The sequence below is a fragment of the Nelumbo lutea genome, chromosome 6 (assembly GCF_056320005.1).
Source record: "Nelumbo lutea isolate HS-2025 chromosome 6, American lotus-T2T, whole genome shotgun sequence".
In the NCBI taxonomy this organism is placed as follows: Eukaryota; Viridiplantae; Streptophyta; class Magnoliopsida; order Proteales; family Nelumbonaceae; genus Nelumbo; species Nelumbo lutea.
Window position 1 is genome coordinate 57738434 of NC_142689.1, and position 24253 is coordinate 57762686.

Here is a 24253-nt window from a genome sequence, read left to right on the forward strand (position 1 = left end):
TTACCAATAGAAGGCTATTTGTGTCAAGTGGAGCCACCTGACAGGGCATATTTAAGTAATTTGCCCTAAATATAATCATATCGGATTTTATCAAATCGCATCCAATTATAAATGGATAAATTCAAATAACCCTTAATGGATTTTATCAAATCGCATCCAATTATAAATGGATTTTATCGAATCGCATCCAATCGCATAACCCTAAATATAATCATATCGGATTTCATCAGTTCAGCCACGATACCAGTTGCATTAATATAAGGTACACATCTGTAACATGTTAAAAAACTATGAACCAATCCATATCTGCTGAATGGTCAATGTCAGGATGCAACATGGGGATCAACAAATAATGCATATAACCATCGCCACCTTATGTTATTCATTTACCAGGATGAAAACCTCTAGTAGAGTGGCTGATCAGATGTGTATTGATGATGAAGCCAGTAGAAAATCAATCACTAGCGAGGTGAAGTCATTGTTTTTTCTCTTCTGCCTTCCTTGGCTGGAAAGGAGAGGAAGATTGACATGAATACATTAAAATTGTCAACAGTTCTTAATCATAACCTAAATGTAAAAAGAAAGCAAGGCATAATTCTGTTAGCGTGTATTCACAACATTGGAGGATCTAGCCTTTAAGGATTAATCCATTAATGAGTTATAATTATTCTTAGATCAAATTCAAGAAAATATGAGGATATCACTTTTAATTTAGGGCATAAGGAATTTTATTGAAAAACAAAAATATAATTGGGTGGGTACAAAGTATGATGCCTACATAATAGGCAAACAAAATAACCTTCTATAAAAACAAGTGCATCATAAGCGAGGACAAGCATATTAGTGGAAACCTAAGGCCTATGAGAATCTCCGATATGTGGCAAGATGTGGTAAAGGTGAGCTTTGTAGTAGTGAGGTTAGGGGTGTTCATTGTTCGGTTAACCAAACCGTGGGCCTATTTTTCAAACCGAACCAGTAGTACCAGTTTTTGGAAAACTGGTAACCAAAACCGAATTGAAGCCGATCGGTTAACCGGTTGATCAGTTCAGTTAACCATCAGTTGGTTCAACAATTTTTTGGTTTTTTGATTTTATAATATATATTATAAATAAATATATAAGTATATAATAAAAAACTAGAAATACATATAAATATTAGATTATAAATAATAAATAATACATTATATATTATAAATATATATATATATATTTATTTATATATAATGCATATATATATTCATTTATAATATATAGATAATATAAAATATATATGAAATATATACATAAATAATATATAATATAAAATATATGTATACTGGTTGGTTCGATTAACCAGAATTTTTGGTTTGGTCTTATTGGTTTGGTTCGGTTTTTCATGATCACCCCTAACTGAGGTAAGACCTCAGAACTCACAATAACAAAAGAATAGCAGTTGACCTTAAATGATTGGGATGAGACTTAATTGAGTCGATGGTCATTTGGTCCACAAGCATAGGTTTTTGGGGAAAAGTTGTTGTCAATCCTAGAAAAGAGCTGAGGGTCCAATTATAGTTGAATCAGTTCTCTGAAGCCAAGGAATGAAAAATCTATCAAAGAAATGCCTTAAGGACAATGAGAACCTAAAAGAGAAAATAGTTCATCTTCTTCAAATCCTTCCCTAAACTAAATCATTGAAAATGAATTCATACAGGACCTGAGCTTCCATACCATAGCAGTAGTTTACCTTGAAATTCAGAGGCATTAACATCAATATACATGGCCTGCATTAACATCAACATAAATGCCCTGATCTTAAATTAACTCCTTTGATCAAAATTTAACTTGGGATAATTCCTTGAACATTTTTTATGGACTTTGACAGTATATACATGTGAAATAGCTGCCCCTCTAATTAACTTCATGTGAAATAACTCCCTATTGCCTCTTCAGTTTTCCAATTCAAGTCAGATTTTTTTACAAGTAAAATCTTATTCTAAAAAGCACACCCATCCCCACTTTCTAAATTCACTCACCAATCAAAGAAATCCAACCAGAAAGAAGAAAAAGAAGATAATATATACGGTTCCAAGATCTTCATTGCACAAACTACACATGGTAGTAAATAAGAATGAGAAAGATGGAAAATCAACCAACCAACTGATCCAGGATACACTCAAAAAGAATGATCAATAATAACCTCCCAACCACAAAAATATATGGCGATGACCTAATAGCTGAGATGGTCACTTGGTGTCCCTCCGAATGTGGAGGCATGGGATCAAACCCACATTACTGCAGGCTCTCAATGGTAAGGTCAGTGGACCTAATGTGCACCCTGCCCTGTCCCCACCCTTTAATCCCCCTGTTATGTGTAATACATTTTTTTTTCTTTTTCTGGACTGTAAGGTAAAGTATTTCATTAAGACCAAATAGCCAAAATACAATATAGCCCCTGTACAGAGAGAAACAGTATGTCCAATACAGCCACCCCTCAAAACAAAAACTATAAACTCCTTATGAAAAGGAAATCAAAATAAAAAAAGGAACATGTCTATTTTTGAACAATGAGTGGTTTTCCAACCAAGAATGCACTATCCCCAAAATCCTGTTGAGAACTTCTTTTGAGGTTTGTCTTCCTTAAAAGATTCTACTATTTCATTCACTCCACACCACCCAGAAAACTGCTGCAAGGAGGATGCTCCATGCTACCTTTCCAGCCCTAGTTAAGCCTCCTAGAAACCAAGCCCCTATGAATCCCTTCACATCAGCCAGGAAGAACATTTTTAACACCAAACAATTTCAGCAGACTCATCCAAACCCAGTAAGAATAATCAGTGTAACAACAAATGGCTAGAAGACCCACATCTCCATTACACAGTGAACAAGCCATATCCTCCACCTCTAGACCTCTTCTGACTAGATTGTCCCTAGTTAGGATCTTATCCAGCACTGCAGACTAGACAAAAAATACGGTTTAGATGGAACAGACCTGATCCAAATCCTGTCACTTGGGAAAGAAAAAGAATTCTCCCTTGTCAAGCTGTTATGTGTACTATGTAATACCAAAAAGAAGGCCACAAAAATGTATCATAACAGAGTACTATTTCTTTCTTTGCCAGTGTATGTTGCATATGTCTGCTAGTGGTTTCAAAACAAACTACTGACTTTGTTTCTATCAATTTCCTTTCTGTTCCATCCATGCACTCAATAGGGAGCAAAAAGGCATTATCCTAGCCATTGCCCTATACATGTATATAGATGGGTGAAGCTTTTCAATGGATTCAGAAAAGTAATACAGATATAAAATAGTGTGACCAATGGAAGAAGTTTCTGCCCACTCTCTTATCAGATTCATCAAGCTCAACCACTCTGTCAACAAGTGGAGGGTGGGAATAATGGTAATCCAAGTACTATGAATCTGTGTTCATTCCTAATAAATGTTTCTCCTGAAACCATACAAACTTATGATGACAAAAATACAAAAGTACAAATGAATGAGAACAATCTTGAAACGTTCATGAAAAGGCAAGTTTTCTATTCATGGCTTTATTCTCCAGTATACATATGGCCCATGAACCAATCAACCTGGATGGCTCAACTAGCAACAGTCTTTAGATGGATTACAGCTCATCAAGCATTTTAATGCCCATCCATGAGCAAAAATGAAACTAAACAAATATACAGATTCTTCCAAGAAAATCAGGAACCTGAGTTGGTTGGCAGAAAAAGTCCTGATCAAGTAAGATGAGTGCATATAAGGGTAAAGTATGCTTTCTAGACAATAAACCACTAGCCTAGTTGGTAAAGTATGGGGAGGTCCTTCATTGTTATTTATTAATAATTACTAACCAATAAACCACTAACCTTCCCTAGCCAAGATAGTCATTCTAGACAATAAAATTCTGCATATGGCACCAACACTTGTGTCTTGATGGAGGAGATCTAATCCAAATCCCTATATTTCCCCATCAAGACACACCAAAATACAAAAAAAAAAAAAAAAGAAAAAGATCCTATCATGCAAAAAGTCCATCTGGATGGAACCAAAGTCAAAAAAAAATTGCAACCAAATTCATAACTTGCACACAAGTCCAAGTTGGATCCCAAAATGGTCCAACATTTATGTGGTAAAGGGTTATTTGGTTTCTTTTCTTTAATTTACATATTATGCAAGACAATGTGAGTAAAGTTTAGACTAAATCATCAACCAGGTGATTGCCTAGGCTTTTTGTAGGCTTATTGCCTAGACAACTAACTAACTAAGATGGCATTATAGATAAAACATCCTAGTGGGAGCAAATAACTACTAATGCGCCCCCTTTATATATTGGTATTTGGTACAAGTGTGTATAACCCATTTTCATTAGATAGGAGTCTATGTAAAGCTTAAAACGTATTTGCATGTGTTTTTTTTTTTTCAATTTGAACCAGGAATGTTATTCAAAAATATTGTCATTGTTTTGAAAATCGTCATTTCATTATCTGTGGTTGTTTAGTCTATAGTTAAGACAATATTCCACAATGTTTTTGCATGGTTATATACATGCATAAATAAGAGTTGATATATTCAGCAGGAGGCCCCATGGTGCATGTTGTTTGCTGATGACATTATTTTAATCAATAAAACTAATGAAGCATTAAATGCAAAATTAAGTTTATGGACAAATACCTTAGAAATAAGAGGTTTTAAAACAAGCAGGTAAAAAATAGAATATATGGTAAGTAAATTTAATAATAATAGAAAGGAAAATCAGAGTACACTTAGGATGGGAGATCAAAGAGATAACTCAATGTGACCTATTCTGGTACCCAGGCTTGATAATTCATAACAAGTGCGAGATTAAGGAGGATGTCGCACATATAAATAGAACAGGATAGGCAAAATGGAGATATGCATCCAGAGTCTTATGTGTCATGAGAATACCACTTAGGTTAAAAAGAAAATTTGATAAAGCAGTTGCAAGGCCAATTATAGTTTTGGATAGTCAAGGAAAAAATACGAGTGTGGCAGAATAGGGTCAGAAATGAAGTCATTCGGAAACCTGAAAGTAGCTCCAATAGGTGATAAAATGAGAGAAAGTAGACTAAGATGGTTACAGCGCCCATAAGAAGGGGATAGAACGGCTAGTGGTAAACCAATAAGGAGAAATTATTTAAGCACTCATAATTTAACAATGGATGTCTTTAAATAAAACAGAATGGTGAAACAGGATTCATGTAGCTGACCCCATTTTTTGGGATAAGGCTGCTTGGATGATGATGATGAAATAGGTGTTGATATTTATTCATTCATTTTTTTGGCTTGAGCAACACCTAAATAATGCTAAAGTGCCTAGCATTATCTAATTGCCTTATACATTAATATAAGAAAATATTCAAATTTTACAACCAAGACCATTCCATTGAACAAAATTATACAAAATCTGAACAATGCAATCAAATTAACGACATCTACAAATTCAAATTCAGTAACAATAAAAGGTGTATTCACATATTTTTCTGTTGTTTTCCTGTTAGATATCTACAAGTATGAATAGGCATATCCAATTTTCTGAAATTGAACTTGTTTTGTAGAATAAAACTTTCTGGTCAGATAAATGAAATGTTAATTTAGAGTTTTGTCAAAATTATCTGCTTTCCAAGTTGCAACAATCAAGATGCATATTCTGCTGGAAGATAATATGCAGTATTTTTTAGTTTCCATATACAAAAATTAGGCAAAATAGTCCCCTCTTTTCCATGTAGAGCCCTAGTTAATAAATACATATACAGGTAAAATGTAATTGCAGTACATGAAAGGTCCAGGTATGATTTGTTTTTGAAAATAACCATTGCCATCAAATATCTGATTAGATATTTTGACAAGGTCAATAATAATAAATAGATCCACATATATTGCAGGCTATATAGTCTGTGTGTGTCCTTGTGAATGCATAAGTGCTAGGTACTAGAGTCAAAAAATTTCAAAATAATGAATTTCTCCTAAAAAAGGGAAAGAAAAAAGAAATCACTTATCTTTAGAAATTAGAAGGATTTTAAATAATAAATATAACTTGGATACAAGTAATTTCCTTTAGCAATGTTAAACCACTTCCCATTCTTTTTTTTTTTTTGATGAATAATAATAAGTTTATTAATTTAAAAGTTGATTTAGAGTTGTGAATTCATATAACATCCGAGGAAGAGGCGCAAGCTACAGCCCCTCCTTGAATTTTACAAGTAAACTAGGAAAGAAATACAAGAATCACAGCTGAACCCAAAACAATTCTTCCCTATTTACCCCTTGCTTGACTAACACATCTGACAAAGTATTTGCTGATCTCCCCACCCATTGTACAGTAACCAACATATTCCTTGTCAACCAACTGAATTTCTTCATTTCATTCTTGTAGCGCCATATAGCCTCTTTAGGATTTTTCAACCAACCCACCACCACTTTGGAGTCCCCTTCGATTATTAGGCATTGTACCCCCATTTGGTTTGCAAATTGCACCCTTGTACAATAGCTAATAGCTCTTCTTTGATAGAGTCCCCAACTCCTATGGGGCCTGAGTAGAGCAACAAAATCTCTCCCTTTTCATTTCTCAAAGCACCCCCCATTCCGGATAATCCTGGAGTACCCATACTACTTCCATCAAAGTTCAACTTCAATGAGCCTTCAAATGGAGGAAACCAGCTTGTAATTGCTTTGTCCTTTATGGATGAACACCTCGCTACTACTAACCAATTTCTCCAAAGATCACTAAAGGAGAATTGATGAAAATTTTCCAAGGTCTTCAGCCAAAGTATTGCCCTATTCAGCACACAGTCTTTCAAATCCTGATTATTCCTTTCCCTTTCTTGAAAAATCCTAGCATTCCTTTCTTCCCAAAGAGTCCAAATCAGGGCAGCGCGAGCACATCTCCACATAAGTCTCCCTCTTTTTGTAGGCCAAGGGAAAGTAGAATGGTTGAAGAGCATGTGAACGTCTGCTGGTAGACTCCAACTACTCCCAAACAACGAAAGTAGCCAAACCCAAAAGTCTGCTGAAAAGGGACAGGATATTAGTAAGTGGTAACAATCCTTGCCGTGAGCTCTATAGAGGATACACCAATTAGGAGAAATACAGAGGAAAGGTCTTCTCTTTTGTAGGTTATTGAAGGTGTTTACTTTCCCATGGAATACTTCCCAACAAAGCACCATAATCTTTGGGGGAACTAGCCTGCACTAAATTTCCTTTGACGGAAAGGATTGTTGAGTCCTTCGTGTCTAATGCTATGGATCCCTATGTAGGTTTGTTTATTCTTTTTTGCAGAATTTGGAATTAAGTAATCCATCTGTTAAAAAATGTCCTAAAAAAATCCTATGGAACAAAATAATAAAAAAGACCTTGTTTCTAAATTTGTCTCCCCCCTAGAAAATCCGCTGGCACCTAACTGGGATTTTGGGTTTTGTAGAGGCTTAAGGGAGGAGGAAATTGATTGCCTACCTAGTCTGTTAAGCCTCCTTGACTTGACAAAGTTTGCTTAGACCCTTCTGAAGTAGATAAACGTGTTTGGGCACCCTAGCCAACTGGGTCTTTTTTGTGTGCTTCTTTTTCAGGTCCCTTTCTCAGTCCCCTTCCAACCAGCCCTACCCTGTTAAGGAAATCTGGTGCAATCCTATTCCCCCTATGATTTTGGCTTTTTACTGGGAAGTGTATTATGGGAAAATAAACACCTTGGATATTCTTCAAAAGAGAAGACCTTTCCTTTGTATATCACCTAACTGGTGTATCCTTTGCAGATCTCATGGCAAGGACCGTTACCACGTACTAATATCTTGCTCCTTTACTGCAAAGTTATGGGAGTGGCTCTTCTAGATGTTTGGGTGCAGGTGGAATAGGCCACCAGAAGTAAGCTTGCTTTTTGATCCTTCTACCTTTCCATGGCATCAAAAAAGAGGAAGAATCATATGGAGGTGTGGTAGAGCTGCACTGATATGGACAGTGTGGGAAAAAAGAAATGCTAGAATCTTCCAGGAGAAGGAGAGGAAAATACAAGAATTGAAGGAGTGCATTCTGCATAGGGTAATTTGGTGGATAAAATCACTGGATTCATTCCAGCAATTCTCCTTTAATGATATATGGAGGAATTGGTCAGAAGTAGCAAGTTGCTCCCCTTTAAAGACTAGAATCAGTTTGAGTTGTGAATCCCCTCCTGAAGGTTTTTTGAAGCTGAATTCGGATGGTAGCAGTCAAGGTAATCCAGGACCCTCTGGAATGGGAGGGGTTTTGCGGAATGATTTGGAAATGTGGTCCTCCTTTACTTGGGTCCCCTAGGGATTGGGAACTCTACTAGCAAAGAATTGCTAGCTGCCATCCAGGGTGTACAGCTTACAGTTCAACTAGGTGTGCAACCAAGGTTCAAAGTATCGACACGTATCAGCCCGTATCGGCTGATACGTATCGTTCCGAGACCCCTCCAATACGCCCCTACAGTGGGTGTATCGGGGGTCTGACCGGTTCAGGGTGTGGAGAAGGCCTAAACCGGGTCCCCTTAACCAGTTGCAAAAAGAAAAAAAAAAAAAAAAAAAAAAGCACCAGAAAGCTGTATTGATTCACCTGATACGCCCATACTGGCATATCGGGCATGTCGATATTTTGAACCTTGTGCGCAACAACTACTAATATTCCAAAGTGGTAGTGGGCTGGCTACAAAACCCTTAGTCTATCATGTGGAGCTTTAAGAATGAAATTAAAAAAAAAAAAAAAAATTAAGTGGCTGATAAGGAGCCTGGCTGTTAATATTAAATGGTGGGAAGATCAGCAAATGCTTAGGCTGACTATCTAGCAAAGCAAGGGGCAAACAGAGAACAATTGTATTGGGCTCATTTGTAGTCTGAATTTGTTTTTCCTGTTTTCTGTTTCTTCTTGTTCTTTGCATCTCCAGATCTTTTCTTAATGAAATCTTAATCATTTATCGAAAAATAAATAAATGTGATATACAATTGGTCATAAAATTGTGGCTATGTAGGGGTATAAGAAACTGATTTTTTTAATTATTGGCTAATTGATAAAATTACAAATGCGGTTGGTGTTATAATTTTCTTATAGGAGAAGGAATCAAATATGTTCTGAGAGTATGTCAGCCCCGTTACATTTTGGAAAGCAGAATCAATATCATCCAGAGTAAACAAGTAAAAATCTGAAACTTGCTACAGAAGGAATCAAATATGTTGGGGTGGGTAAATCTCTTCTTGTATTTATCTTAAGATATCAAATTTTATTATTTCATTACTTCTCGAGCCATGCAATGGATACATCCATCTCTATTGGCCATAAAGTGAAAAAGGCTTGGGTTCTTTCCAATGGTCGCACTTATTTCCACTTCTCTTGCTGATTGACAACCCCTCTTCTACACTCTTGTATAGTCTCTAATGCATGCAGATCTGTCAGTTCTTCAATTTCTTTATTCAATTGCTCTATTCATGCTCAGATGCACAGTGGCATTTGGCTCAAGATTAAGTACAATTACATACAGTACAAGGAACACAAACTAGGGATAACTGGAGGATAGCTTTGTTAATCTAATTAGGCAACAGATAAATACTTCATATGTTTCTAAAATACCTTACTACATCCAGTTACCATCAAAATGCAACCAAAATCACTTCAAAGATAATAATAGATTCTAGCAGTCCCAAAAAAATCCAATATTTATCATGATTTTTTTTATCAATACAAATATTCATATTATGATTGGCTCTGATAAAACTATTTAAAGAACACTACTTTCACCATCATCATAACCTACCTTGTCCCATCCACCTAAACTAGAACCAGAAGCGCTCCTATGCTCCTTGTTTAAGGTCATATCCTATGCTGATGGCTGAACTAACAATTTTTTTTCTCACTACCTAAACTAGCATTCGTTTGTTTTTATGTTTTAACTTGCCTTTTGAAACCCCGAGTTTGAATCAAATCATTCCTTACTATAAATTAATTGTGTCTCATTTGACAAGGTCAAACCATCGCAATTTACTTTTCAATTATCTAATGACCCTAAGGTTGTTTTTAGTTTGGTAGAAAATAAGAGAGAAACAGAAAGTTAAGGAAAAGCTCTTAAGGAACTCCACAAATTCTGTTAAGAACTTTCCCTCAACTTTCTGTTTCTTTCTTTTTTTATCAAACCCAACATAGCCTAAGTTCCTCAGGTTTCTCAGATTCTAATTTCACCCCTCCTGTATACAAGAAAATATTTTTCAATTGCCTAAATGTGCATATATTGTATCTATGTATGAGAGAGTTACTCAATTATAAACCCCAAGATAGATTCACTGAATCAGAGGCTACGCAATGACTACAATTAGGTTCGAGGTACAAAAAATATATATATACAAAAATGTCATCACTATCATAATACATGACCAAATAGAGCTCTTTTGCCACCACTTTCATAAGCCTATATAAACTAGAAGTCCAATGGAGCAAGGGCCTCTTTAATATGTAAGTAAAATCTCCATGGATTGCCAGATCATGTTAACATTATTTATGAAAGCCTCTTGATAATGACCATAACCTTCAGAAGCCCAACGACACTATAGACCGAAACTCTGTATCAGTGATATAAATTCAACTCTTACTGAGCTTCTTGCACATGAAATTACATTCACTTAATGTAAATGATGTAATACGCAAAACAAGAAATGTTGATTCAACAGAAGTAATATGTAAATTTGTAGTCAAAGTCAACAGAAATCAGTGGTACCAATGAAGGATAACCCAATTACTAATCAAAAAAAGAATGACGTCCAAATTCAACTCTAAGAACCTTTTTCCTCCTGAAAAATGTAAAGTATAGAATTAACTTTTTTCCCTTATCCAGAGATGCTAAAATGTGGGAGATAAAGAACGACCTAGTGATTAGAGCAACCTTAAAATTGAAACAAATCTAGCTTACTCATTGAACAGAGCATCATGATCGTGAAGCATCAAATCCATAATGAATGACTGTTCGAAAAATAGACATGAAATAAATTTGAGAAGTTCTCCGCTATCCAGGATCCAGGGGAGGCACAAACAAAAGCAACTAAGTTTGAAGGATCAGAATAAAAAATACAAATATAATAGAACTTCACTGTATCAAACTACCAACTTTTGGATGGGAAACTATAAGAAAAAGAATATAATGTGCAGGATGGATGCGAAATTCAACAAAGCCATTGATTATGAAGCAAGAGAAACAATAAGATGAGATACACAAACCCAACAACAGTAGAACTCATGAAATTGGCGTACCCAAAGAAGCGTTCGATAAAATGCCACAAATAAGGAAGCAACCAACAATAATTAAACACCAAAATGAAGCATAAGAGGAAGAAAATTGAAGTACCTTGGTTCCAGGAGCGTGCTGGCGGAGCTCCTCTTCGGGGATGATGACAGGCCAGGCCTCACCAGCCTCACGAAACATTTGCTCAGTCTCGAGGAGTTGCCCCTTCTCCAGAATCATCGTCCTTATGCTCTGCGCTGCGGTGGATGTAGCATCAAAAACCTCCTCAACACCATTGACGAAAGTCACAGTGATCTGAGGTGGATGGTCGTCTGTCCGTCGCTTCACCAGCAACTGACAGGCTGGGTTCGACTCCTTGGCCTTTCGTGCATTGCACTGCGCCAGGAACTCCATGCACGCCGCAGTTCGTGGGTCCAGCGCATTGAACTCGATCTTCACCTTCGATAGAAACTTCAGCATTCTGTCCCTTGTAAATCCCCTGTAAACGAAGACGACTGACGGATGAATTACGATTGAGGACTAACAAATATGGAGCGACATATATATACCGAGTTACTGACAAACCACAAAGGATTGGGGAGACTATGGATCCCTCCCGCCTTCATCAGGGTTGGGCGACCGGCGACAGGGGATGGCTTAGTGGTTTAACTCGGACCGGATTAGGTCGGGTTGAGGTCAACCCCATCCTAAGCACAAGGTTCTGAACCCCCAACCATAATTTTCAATTTAAGGGTTATCATAAAAAATAGAACCTAAAAATTTGGTTAACCGCATCAATCGGTTTGGTTTTGGTTTGATATTTTTAAAATGTTATAGGATCGATTCAGTTTTCAATTAACTTAAAAAAAAACCAACGGTTAACTGAATTGATCGATATATATTTATATATTATAATTTTTAATATATGTTACATATTATTTATATATTATACATAAATATATATGCATTATGTATATAAATGTATACATATATTATATTTATAATTATCTATTTTATAATGATCTATTAATAATATATAATATTATATATACTGAAGAACTAAATTGGTCAAAAACCGAAACTGGTCAACCGGTTAACTAGTGGTATCGGATCGGTTTCAAAAATTTATCCATGGTTTGGTTAATCGAACCGTGAGCACCCCATAATCTTTGATCCAATCCAAATGTGGCATTTGATAACATTTTTCAGGTCTGAAAACTTTACTTTTAAGATGCCACTAGTGTTTGGGTTTAGGTTTAATTAGAAGAACTAAAATACAAATTCAGATTTGAATTGATAATACTTTTCAGGTCTAAAAACTTTTGATTTTAAGATGCCAAACACAAATTCATATCTGAATTGGTAATACTTAGTTTCATTTCTTACTAAAATCAAACACATTTCATATGTGATAAAATGACATTAATGCTCTCATTATTGTCATCTATTTAATGATTACAACAACAATAATAATAATACTGTTATTATTATATTTCAATAATATTGTTAAATATTATTTCATAATATTAAAAATAGTATACAATAATAAATATTATTACTAAATATTTATCGTTTAATTAATAATAAATAATATTCTTATTTTAATAAATAATAGTAGTTAAAAATAATATTTATTCAATAATATGTTTATTAATAATGGTAATAATAATAATAATTATGGGCATCGGGAAAATGGCTCACTTGGGTTGGAAATGGAATCGCCACTCATCAGTTAAGGAAATAGAGGTGATGGGACCTCCGTGAATTGCATCAAAACTCATTTTTGTTCAATAGTGACTCCAAATCCCAAGTCACTAGTTAAACCAGTCTAGGTAAGACTTGGATGAGAGAGGAGAGGGGTTAGGCACCCCTCTCCCGGGTCCGATAGGTGGGGCCCACATGGGTTCCATACATGAACAAGCCCTCACAAAATATTTCTTCAAATAACTAAGAACAATTAATAATCAATGAAACAAAATATATCAATAACGAACCATCACAAAAGAGAAATTACCTAGTTATTTCTATATATTTTTATTTCTATTTTTTATTTCTTTTTTATTTTATATTTTTTATGTTTTTCTTTATTATTTTCCTTTGAATTTATTTAATCATTTTTTTATATTTTTGTTTTTTTTAATTTCTAACATTTTTAATCTTCTATATTATTTTTTTATTTTATTATTTTTATATTCATTTGATCTTTTATATTACTTTTCTCTTTCAGTAGTTTATCTTCCCTAAAGTCTCCCAAGTATGTTTGGACCAAGAAACCCCACTTCACACTTTTGTCCAATTTATTTATTTGTTCTTTTTTAGTTTTATTATTTTTTATTGTTTAGAAATTTTTTAACCGAGTTAACATGTCTTCTTAGTCGATACCCTGTTCTCATTCTAAATCTGCAAACAAAAAGATAATTCATGCTCCAATATTCCCCTCCTATATCTCCTTATTTTTTGTTTTTTATACATTTTTTTTTTATTTTATCTCTTATCTCTCTCATTTCATAATTAATTAACTTTCTACACAGACCAGATTTGATCTCCAAGGGAACAGAGAGAAAACAACATCAAATGAAAGGCATGATTAATTGGCATCATTAGAAGATTACAAGAAGAGGTAAAAATGCATAGAATAAACCGGCATTCCATCTTAAAAGATGAACGAATTCATACTACTGAAAACCAACAAGACAACTGTGACAAATTCAATTAGGCTTCAAGATCTTAATGGGACCTGGTTCAACGACGATCTCATTACCAACTCCGACCACCATCCAAATATCAGAAATATGCTAAAGGGAGGGGGTGGATTACTGATGTTGCTTGGTCCGAGGTAGTGCTTGAACTGAAGTCACAGTCAAATAATCCTGCCAACTAGGTAGAGCTGAGGTGGAAAGACGAAGCAGCGCACCAAGATCTGTGAACAAGAAACTGGTCAAAGGCTCAAGGAGTTATCCCCGAGTAGATACTCTGACGTTCAAGTCAGTTGAGGAAGGTGGGTGGTTGGGCTGAGCTGTTAGAGAAAGGTGCTAGTCTGAGCAGAGTAATAGTATCAAAGTCAAGAGTTTGATCCCTTACCTTGAGAAGGAGACACCTTTTTATAGCCAAAGGTCTGTGTCCTAGTCGGATGAGGCTTCTGGGGTTGTCGGGAAGAGGTTATCCACTGAAGTCTAGGATAAGACCTAATCCCCAGCGGAGTTGCCTTAATCTGTTCTCCTATCTTGGTCGCGCTTATCCACATGAAGTGGTGCCGACGTGGTCGAGTGGATAAGGTGGGTCGCGGAGGTGACGCGATGCTGATGTGGTCGAGATGATTAGACAGGTCGTGGAGGTGACATGTGGCACTTGAAGCCAGATCAACCATAACCTAAACACCACTCCCCTAGTTCCGAAGTCAAGGAGTGAAGTGCTCAGCCGAGGTGTGTCATGAAAGAGTACTTCGGTCCTCCGCTAAGGAACTTGAAGTTGGTTTTTGTTGAGCATGTCGTTGGGGTCAAATGGCTTGGGTTGGACCAATTTTTTGGACTGAACCATCCGGGTCGAATTTGCACCATCTCCGAAATGGGTTGTCAAAAGCATTGCCTCGTTCTTCGAGGCTTCACGCATGCGAAGGACGACAACATCATTTCGTCTTCCCAAGGTGTCAGAGAGCAGACCTGATCTGTGCCGTTGATCTACTTTGATTTGGACTACAAGGAGATCTATAAAAGGGGGTGAAGAGCATTTCCCCTTTGTCATTTGCGAAGGGAGTGCTTTCAAAGCTCAATGAGAGGTAGTCTTCGGTTGTGTGGTGATTGCTTTAGTTTGCGGTCTTAACTCTCGGAGTTTGGTAAGATGTCTTCCTCGTCCACTAAGTTTTCTCGATCTTCTTCCTCTTCTTCGGCTTCCTTTGCCTTCGCTTCACTTTCTAATTTTGAGTCTGAGCCGAGGTCTTTCACCGAGGCTATCACGCTCGATGTTCTTGAGGCTGGTGGCTAGGGGACCAAGACCGAGGACGTTGGGGGGTTCCACTTTGAGAGATTTACCAAAGCCAAGGATGTAGAGGTTGTCAACTAGGGTGGTCAATCTTCCTGTACATGCCGGTCGTCGATTCGATACCACGTCGTCGTGCTGCTTGATGCCCGAAGGCGTGACCCAGATCCGAAGTTTGTACTGCATTCCTGGTGAGTTTGAGACTAGATGTCCGATGGCTGGTGAGATCCCTACAGATGCTCGGCCGGGGAGATCTGTGTGTATGAAAACAGCCTGATGGCTAGGCTGAGGTTTTCGTTGCATGAGGGGCTTGTTGAGGTGTTTAGGTGGTATCGGGTATTGCCGGTACAGCTGATGCCTATCTCGTTCAGGTTTTTCATCAGTCTCATGCCGTACTGTTTCATCCACAATATTGAGCTCACCCTAAGGATGATCACCTATTTCCTTCAACTGAAGCATCACCAACAGGGGTATTACTACTACTCGGCCAAGTAGTGCATCAAGGTGTCGATCGAGACCCCATCTTCGGTGAAGCATTGGAAGGAGAAATTCTTCTTCATGTGTTATCCTGGAGGCTCGCCTCTGCTGGCTGAACTCCAGAGCCGAGGACCAAGGTGAAGCAGCCCAAGCTGGACCGGCACACTGAGGAAGAAAGGGTGGCGATAGGGACGATTGAGGGGGTCAATGTGATGAATTACACGTCCTTCTCGAAATTGATCAGTACTAGATTGATGAACAAGGAGGTCAATTTTTTTGACGTGCCAATTTTCCATTGTCTTTCTTTCTAAGCTATGTGACTTGTACTAATTCATGAGGGTTGCGGCTGATAGAGCGCGGTCCTGAGGAGCTCAAGGGACCCAGCCTCGTTCTACGGAGGTGCAGTCGATGTCCATGGAATGCACTCCTCAGCCACAAAATAGGGCAAGGCCGTCCATCAAGGAAGTCATGGTGGTTGACCCATAGGAGGGTACTTCTGTTGTTCGCTCTCCCCCTCCACGAGATAATGTGTCGAATGGCAACAACTCTGTGGTCTATGTGCTGCGGTGGAACATCCGACCAGAGGATGGGCTGGGGAGGGAAGGGGTGGTCGAGTAGCTACTTCATGGTCTACTAACGCCGACCATGCGACATGAACTGTTCGAGTCCACAAGTAGCGCCCTGGAGAGCACTCTCGTGCTTCATGCAGCTTCAGTGAGTCTTCTTGCTTGTATCAATTACTTCATTTGGTTGGTTACTCCTATTGATACTTGCTCTCTTTTTGCAGAATGCTTGTTTGGTGATCGTCGTGGTTGATCGTCTTCGAACGGTGAGACACCTCTATGAGGTTGGGCAAGTCAAGGTGGAGCGGTCAGAGGCTCGGGTGGCCAAGATCGAAGCCACAAATGCCCGGTTGGCTGCATTGGAGGCCGAGGTGGTTGAGCTGAGGTGCGATATTGAGGAGTGGTATGATACGGTTTATAAGCTAAAGGACTACGTTGCCAGTCTGAAGGGTGAGAGGGAGGCATTAAGGAAGGAGGCCGATGAGTGGGTGTCTCGCTCCAAGGAGGAGGTGGTTGCTCGGTTCAAGGCCTCCTAGGAGTACTAGCACGAGATGGATGGTTTCATTTCGACCTCTTGGGAGATGGGGTTCTACCTCTACCAAGATAGAGTCTTGCATTGGCTTCTTGGTGCGGTTGAGGTCATGTAGGGTTTGAGTCCACATGATCCCGAGACACCTATGAGGGTGATGTCGCAGTTGCTGAAGTGCCCGAGGAGGCTGGAGAGACTGAGGAGTGCCCCATCGTGGGCTGAGACGCTACTACTGTTGTTTTGTTCCTATTCTGTTTCTATGATGTCGATCCTCTCTTCTTTTTGTCTTTTTTTCCTGTTAATGGTGTAAGCGGCTCGGTATGTCGAGCCCTAATCCTGGTACAAACTTTTGATGATTAATGAAAAGGATGTTTTCGGTTCTGAGTTTGTGTAGCATTCATTTTTTTTTTTGCCGAATTCAATGGTAAGCCTCGATCTTACCTTGGTCGAGGTCTTGAGGTAACCAAAATTTTCAATCGTCGGCTTTCACTAGCCGAAGTGCTTCCAAGCTCTCATCGATTGGGGCTGCTTAGTGGCACTTGGTCTCGGGGAGCTTTGGGCTCTTCCTAGGCTGGTCTTTTACCAGCTAGCTCTGCTCTGATGTTTAGTCAGTGAAGTGTGTGGAGTTTTCCCTCTGGCCTTAGGAGGCGGGAGCGTTCTTCCCCGCATTAGGCTCTGGCCATTCTCGGTCGAGTCAACTGGTTTGGCCGGCTATACACTACCGAGCTAGCTCATGGCTATGCGTTATGGGCTCTAGCCGTCGTGTGTTGTGCAGCGTGTACTGTGCGGTATGTGTCATGTCGTGTGTGCAGTGTGTGCATGACATGTGTGTCGTGCCATGAATGCTAAACAACTTAATGTAGAAAATTGAGTTTATTAATCTTGAACTACTAGTAGTACATTCTTAGGTTCTCGGTGTTCCAACTCCTCATAATGGGTCTTCCGTCGAGGTCTTCTAGTCTATAGGTACTGGGTCCGAGGACTCTTTTAACTCTGTATGGTCCTAACTAGTTTGGTCCAAGCTTTCCTTTTCCTGGTGCGAGCACTATGACTTTGCGGAGAACGAGATCACTGGTTTGGCCATTCTCTGTTGTTGTGCTACCATCTTGATGTATGCTCGGTCCCATGCTTCCTCCACACCAGGTCTAATTCCGCGCGGAGGTCTTCATCGTTCTACTCCTCGTCGTAGAACTCGGTCCAAAGAGTTGGCGAACCTATTCCTACGAGGATCATGGCTTTGACCCCATAGGCTAGGATGAAGGGTGTCTCTATAGTGGTTGTCTGCGGTGTGGTCCTGTATGCCCATAGAATGCTTGGAAATTCCTTAACCCACCTTCCCTTGGCCTAGTCGAGTCTGGTTTTGAGGCTGTGCAGTAGGGTTCAGTTGGTCACTTTGGTTTGGCCATTGCTCTGCAGTCAATGAACGACTGTAGTTATGTGGTCAATCTTCAGGTCTACGCAAAAGGCTTCGAACTTGCTATTAGTGAATTGTGCTCCATTGTTAGTGATAAGAACCCGAGGAATACCGAACCGATAAACAATACCTTGCCAGAAGAAGTTTTGGGCATTATGTGCGGTAATGCGCTCCAAGGATTCAACTTCCACCCACTTGGTAAAGTAGTCCATTGCCACCAAGAGAAACTTCTTTTGTGCAACCGCAGTGGGGAATGGGCCGAGGATATCCATTCCCCATTGCACAAAGGGCCACGGACTAGCGATCGGCTTCAAGGGGACTGCTAGCTAATGGTGGAGATTGGCATGCCTTTGACAACTGTTGCACTTTCTGACGAGCTGGGCTACATCCTGCTTCATGGTTGGCCAAAAGTACCCTTACTGGAGTGCCTTGTGAGCTAGGGTTCGGGCGTCGGGGTGGTCTCTACAGATACCTTCGTGTATCTCCCTGAGGACATAGTTGGCTTCGTAGGGGGAAGACACCTTAGGTAGGGGAGAGTGTGTGAGCAGCGATAGACTTGTCCCTGGATGAGGCAATACCAAGCTGATTTGTGTGCGAGTCTCTTGGCCTCTATTTGGTCTTTTGGTAGTGTGCCATCCCAGAGGTACTGTACAATGGGGTCCATTCAGGATGGGTCGTGTTGGACAGGAAGGATGAAAAGCGTTGTCGGCGCAATACTCGGTTGGGCCAAGGTGTCCATTTGTACCACTGAGTCGAGGTTGGTCTGCGGCGAACTAGCTAGATTTGAGAGTGTGTCGGCTCGGGGAATCTGTTAAATGTTGAATTGCTCGAGCCGTTGGATGAGCTCTTGCACCCTCTACAAGTAGCTCACCATGGTTGGGGTCCACGTCTTGAGCTAGTCGTGGATTTGGTTGACTACGAGATGAAAGTCACTGAAGGCCTCGACCCGCCGAGCTCCGAGGTCTAGGGCGAGACGAAGTCCAACTATTAGGGCTTCGTACTCAGTTTCATTATTAGAGGCTTTGAACTCAAACCTGAGGGCATGCTCAAATACATTATTGTTGAGACCGAAGAGGATGAGGTCAACTCCGCTGCCTTGCTTGTTGGATGAACTGTCCACATGGAGGGTCCAAATCTATGGTGCCAGGGCCAAGTCCCGTGTGGTGAAGGTGCACTTTACGAGAAAATCAGCCAAGGATTGAGCCTTGATGGTGGGCTAATGAGCATAGTTGATGTCGAATTCACCTAGCTCCACACTCCACTTGACTAGGTGACTAGATGCTTCCGACCTCTGTAGGACTTGCTTGAGGGACTAGTTGGTAAGCACTCGAACGCTATGAGCTTGGAAGTATGGTCTGAGCTTTCTCGCTGAGGTGACTAGTGCCAAGGCCACTTTTTCTAAGTTGGTGTATCGGGTTTAAGTGGGCGGCCTCGCAAGAGGGGGGACGGTCTAAGTGGGCGGCACCGTAGACCCTAGTGACTGCATCATCGCCAAGATTTTGTCAACCTTTTCTTGCATTGCTTGGAATTGAACAGGGTCAACTGTGGCTTGCTACTGAGGTTGTTGGGTGTCATGGTGCGGAGGGCTGCGATTAGAACGGGATCCCTGAGATGGGGATCGGCCAGTCAATCTTTTAGAGGTGTTTCTCGGCATCTTTCTTGATTGTGTGGTAAAGAGAGGATTTTGGGAAGGCTTTTTATGCATTTCCCACAGACTACACCAATATGATGTTGTTCGATCCAAGGTAGTGCTTGAACTAAGGTTGCAGACAGATAATCCCGCCAATTGGGCAAAGCCAAGGTGGAAGGACAAAGCCATAAACCAAGATCTGTGAACAAGAAACTAGTTAGAGGCCCGAGGAGTTATCCCTGGGTAGATACTCCGATGCTCAAGTTGGTTGAAGAAGGTGGGTGGTCAGGCCGAGCTATTAGAGAACGGTGCTGGTTCAAGCAGATTAATAGTAGCGAAGTCAAGAGTTGGATCCCTTACCTTGAGTGGGAGGCACCATTTTATAGCCAAAGGTCTGTGTCTTGGTAGGATGAGGCTTCCGGGAATGAGGTTATCTGCCAAGGTCTTCGGGATGAAACCTAATCCCTGGTAGAGTTGCCTTAATCCATTCTCCTATCTTGGTTGTGCTTATCCACATGACGTGGTACCGGTGTGGCCGAGTGGATAAGGTGGGCCACGAAGGTGACATGATGCTGACGTGGCCGAGATGATAAGGCAGGCCATGAAGGTGACACATGGCACTAGAAGCCAAGAAGAGGTAAGATGAAAGGCATGATTAATTGGCATAACCCAAGAAACATAAGAAGAGGTAAAAATGCATAGAATAAATTGGCATTCCGTCTTAACAAATAAACGAATTCATACTACTGAAAACCAAGAAAAAAACTATGATATATTCAGTTAGGCTTCAAGATCTTAATGGGACCTAGTTCAACGACGGTCTCATTACCAACTCCGACCACCATACAAATACCAAAAATACGCTAAAGGAAGGGGGTGGATTACAATAAGAGAAGAGATTATCAAATCATGGATAGTCTGAGATTGGACGCTGCAATAGGGGGAAGCCAAGCTACCTTTGTTCTAGATCATTTTCTTCTAAGTGCAATGCTGAATCGGGCCTATAATCATGAGTTTCATTGGTGAAGACAATGTTTCAAATGTGGCTAACGTTCGAGTGAAGAATGGAGGCTTGGGTCGCTGTTGTCGTCACTCTGAATCTTGAGTTCAAAATTTTCATGGCTAAGTGTTTTGAGAGGTCTTGAGTCTGATTGTAGTGTTTGATTTGAGGGTAAAAGTGTAGGCAGGGGTTCATCAGGGCCATCAGATTGGTATCAGAGAGGTTTAACGATGTATTTGGGGGCTTTTGGGCTAAAAGTTGGGATTTTTGGGTTTTGGGGTGTTTTGGAAGGATCAAAAGGGTTTGATCAGGATGAGGGAATTGGGGTTTAGGCGGTAGACTGAGCAAAAGTCGAATGTTGACAATAATAGTAATAACTTATTCAATATTATTTACTAATAATAAATCAATATTGTTATAAATATTTATTATTACTTAATAAATATTATTTCTTTATTCAAATAAATAATAATAATAGTAATTATATTTATTTAAAATTAATAGTACTTTAGTTATTTAATAATCATAAATATATTACTATTAAATGATTATTATAAAATTCTAAATGATATCGTTTGAACTTAAATAAATAATAATGTTTAATATTAATATTTATATAGTAATAAGAGTTAATATTTAATAATATGTTTATTAGTAATAACTAAAATATTTTATTTATTACTAGTTAATAATAATAGTAAATACTATTATTAATTAAATAATAAATAATTGTTTATAACAAAAAATCAAATATTTGTTTATTAATAGAATACTATTTTTATTTAATATTATTTTATTATTTATAATATTATCAAAAAATTTATTTCTAAGAGTAAAATAGTAAACTTCACAATTTCAAATTGGAGAGTTGCTCCAATCCAAATGATCTCTTTCAAAACCTCTAACTCTAAAAATCACAAAATCGTTTCTACTTCTTTTTAAATTTCAGACATGAATTCAGATCTATCAAATGCCACCGTAATCAATCAATCCTAATCCTAGCCCAACCCAACTCATTCCCAAATTGGCTTTAGGTTCAATTGGTTTTGGGTTGGGTACAATCCGACCTTTTCCCGTGCTCTTAAAACTCTTGGACTTAACTAAATATACCTAAACTCAATTTTTAGGATGACATATGCATCACACTTTTAAAGAATGTCTCAAAGAGTCAATTATGAATTATTATAAATCTTCTATTGAAAACCTAAAAATTTAAAATCATGAAATCTATAATGATAAAGCATAAAATTATGTAATGAAAATTAAAGGTGTAAATCAGGGTGTGCCAACCAACACGACACAACTTTGTAGGTCGTCATTGCTTTAGCGGGTCTTGTCGTGCCAACCTACGGGCCTACATGATCCATGCCTACTTCCTCTGGGATCCTTAATAGGTCATGCTTGGCATGGCCCATGGTACAAGCCTAGGCGGGCATGGGTCGAGCCATGTCATGCCACAGGCTTGGGCCGGGTTGTTGGCTTAGGCTAAGCTAGATCATTCTTTTTTATTGTTTTTTTCTTTACATTTCTTTTTTTTTTCATTTTTTGTTAAGTCTAAAGATGATATACAAACTTTGGGAAAAATAAAAATTTAACAAAAATACTTAACAAAACAGAAAATAGACAACAAATTGAAAATAAAATTTTAGAAATTTTATTTCATTTGAAGTTAAACAATACAATGGAATAAAATATAAAATCAATATAATAAAATTGAAAATAAAAAATCACAATGGTATTAAAAAATAACAAATAATTTAAACAAAATTTACAATAACTTTAAAAATGTTAGATAGTAAATATTGACTTCATTGTTTTCTTCAAGTTCCACTTCCATCTCCTTGACCCTAATCTACATCATCTACTTTTAGTGGAGCATCAGGTGAAGTGTCATGTCCTCCTTTATCTTGTAGTCTATCTTCAACATCTAACCAACCTTTCAAGCATATGCACTTCTCCAAGCTTTCATCATCCATGCATCTTCTCTATCCAACACCCTAATACTTCCACTAAAATAAGACTCTAATAAAAATGTACACACTAGAGGGGTTAGTAGATCACATGCCATGGTGTTAAGAATTGGATAAAATTTTCCATGTTCACTCCACCAGGCTAAAATATCAAAATTATTAATTCCTCTAAGTTGAGGGAATCATTTAAATTAGAAAAAAATAGCTTGTAAATAAAAATTAAGTTCAATAAATAAATTTGGTGATGATGTGGTAGCAAATTTTTGCCTTTTACTTATTAAAAACCAAAATCTTTCTCTTCCACTACTTAAACTAAATGCTTCAAAAGTGGAAATTGTACTTGTACAAGTTTTCCTATGCCCTAATAATTGAGATTCATATAAATTGTACATTTTAAATAAAAAATTATTAATTTCCTCTTCTTAATTCCAATATTAGTATTCATATTTTCACAATAAGATACTAAACCATCTTTCCTAATCATAAGATCTATTATTGTAGCTAAGCAATACAGAGGAGAAAATATTTTCCCAATATCTTTTTTAAAATTTAACTTCCATTATTTTAATAATATTATGAAAATTTAAATTACTTCTATATTTTTCAAAATATTCTCTAATCATAAATAAATGATTAATTAAAATACAAGAAGTTGGGTAATAAACACTCAAAAATTCATTAGTTGGATTATAAAAAATTTGTAAAAAAAATTTTATACAAATTGCCATTTCCTAGTCATCATCAGTTATAAAATCATGTGTCATTTTTTCATTATAAAAATTAGTAAAAATATATTTGTATTAAATACAACTTTTTAACATAGAATAAGTGAAATCCCACCTATGTTGAACATTTAATACAAAATTCTTATATTTTAAACTATATTTTTGACATAAATATTTAAATTCTTGTTTTGTTGTCTAGAACTTCTAGTATATATAACACAATTTCTAATTTTAGAAATATGATGAAAATAATATTTAAAGCATCTTGAACACATAAATTTAAGATGTGACATGCACATCTAATGTGAAATAATTTTCCATTTAAACATGATTTTAATTGAGATTTTAAAATATTTATCATTGAATCATTGTTACTAACATTACCAAAACTAATTGAAAAACTTTATTTTCAATTCCATATGTAAAGTATCAATCTATGTATCTATCTTTCTATCTCTCTCTCTCTCTCTCTCTCTCTCTCTCTCTCTATCTATCTATCTATCTATATCTATATATATATATATATATATTAAAATTGGCCTGTCCATGTCAGCATGTCTCGCCTTCGAGAGAAGCTATTTATCTATTTTTCTCCATTTTTTGCATTTGTTCTTATTTTCTTTTGTTTTAAAAATATAAAACAATAATCATTGCTTATCTTGATTAGATTAATAAAGCTACACACTATTAGAGAGAGACCTTTGGGTTTTCCAAGGCCTCTTATTTTAATGCATGTTATTATTTCATTTAAGAGAGAGAGAGAG

At 37.8% G+C, this 24253-nt stretch overlaps 1 protein-coding gene across 1 annotated transcript; it reads right to left on the bottom strand.

Moving 5' to 3' along the window:
* Window positions 1-221: 221 nt before the first annotated feature.
* Window positions 222-11770, bottom strand: LOC148849042 (39S ribosomal protein). The gene is made up of 2 exons (XM_088947982.1): window positions 11330-11770; window positions 222-505 (listed from the first exon to the last, which is right to left on the bottom strand). Exons 1-2 carry the CDS (start codon window positions 11684-11686, stop codon window positions 476-478), a joined length of 387 nt encoding a protein of 128 aa, XP_088804108.1. The 5' UTR covers window positions 11687-11770; the 3' UTR covers window positions 222-475.
* Between the last annotated feature and the right edge of the window lie 12483 nt (window positions 11771-24253).

Bases quoted from the DNA above. Each gene is read 5' to 3' on its own strand.
- LOC148849042 (XM_088947982.1), bottom strand. From the start codon at position 11,686: ATGCTGAAGTTTCTATCGAAGGTGAAGATCGAGTTCAATGCGCTGGAC. The intron at 506-11,329 runs GTACTTCAATTT...TCTCCTTTCCAG, and splicing joins AGCACGCTCCTGGAACCAAG to CCAAGGAAGGCAGAAGAGAA.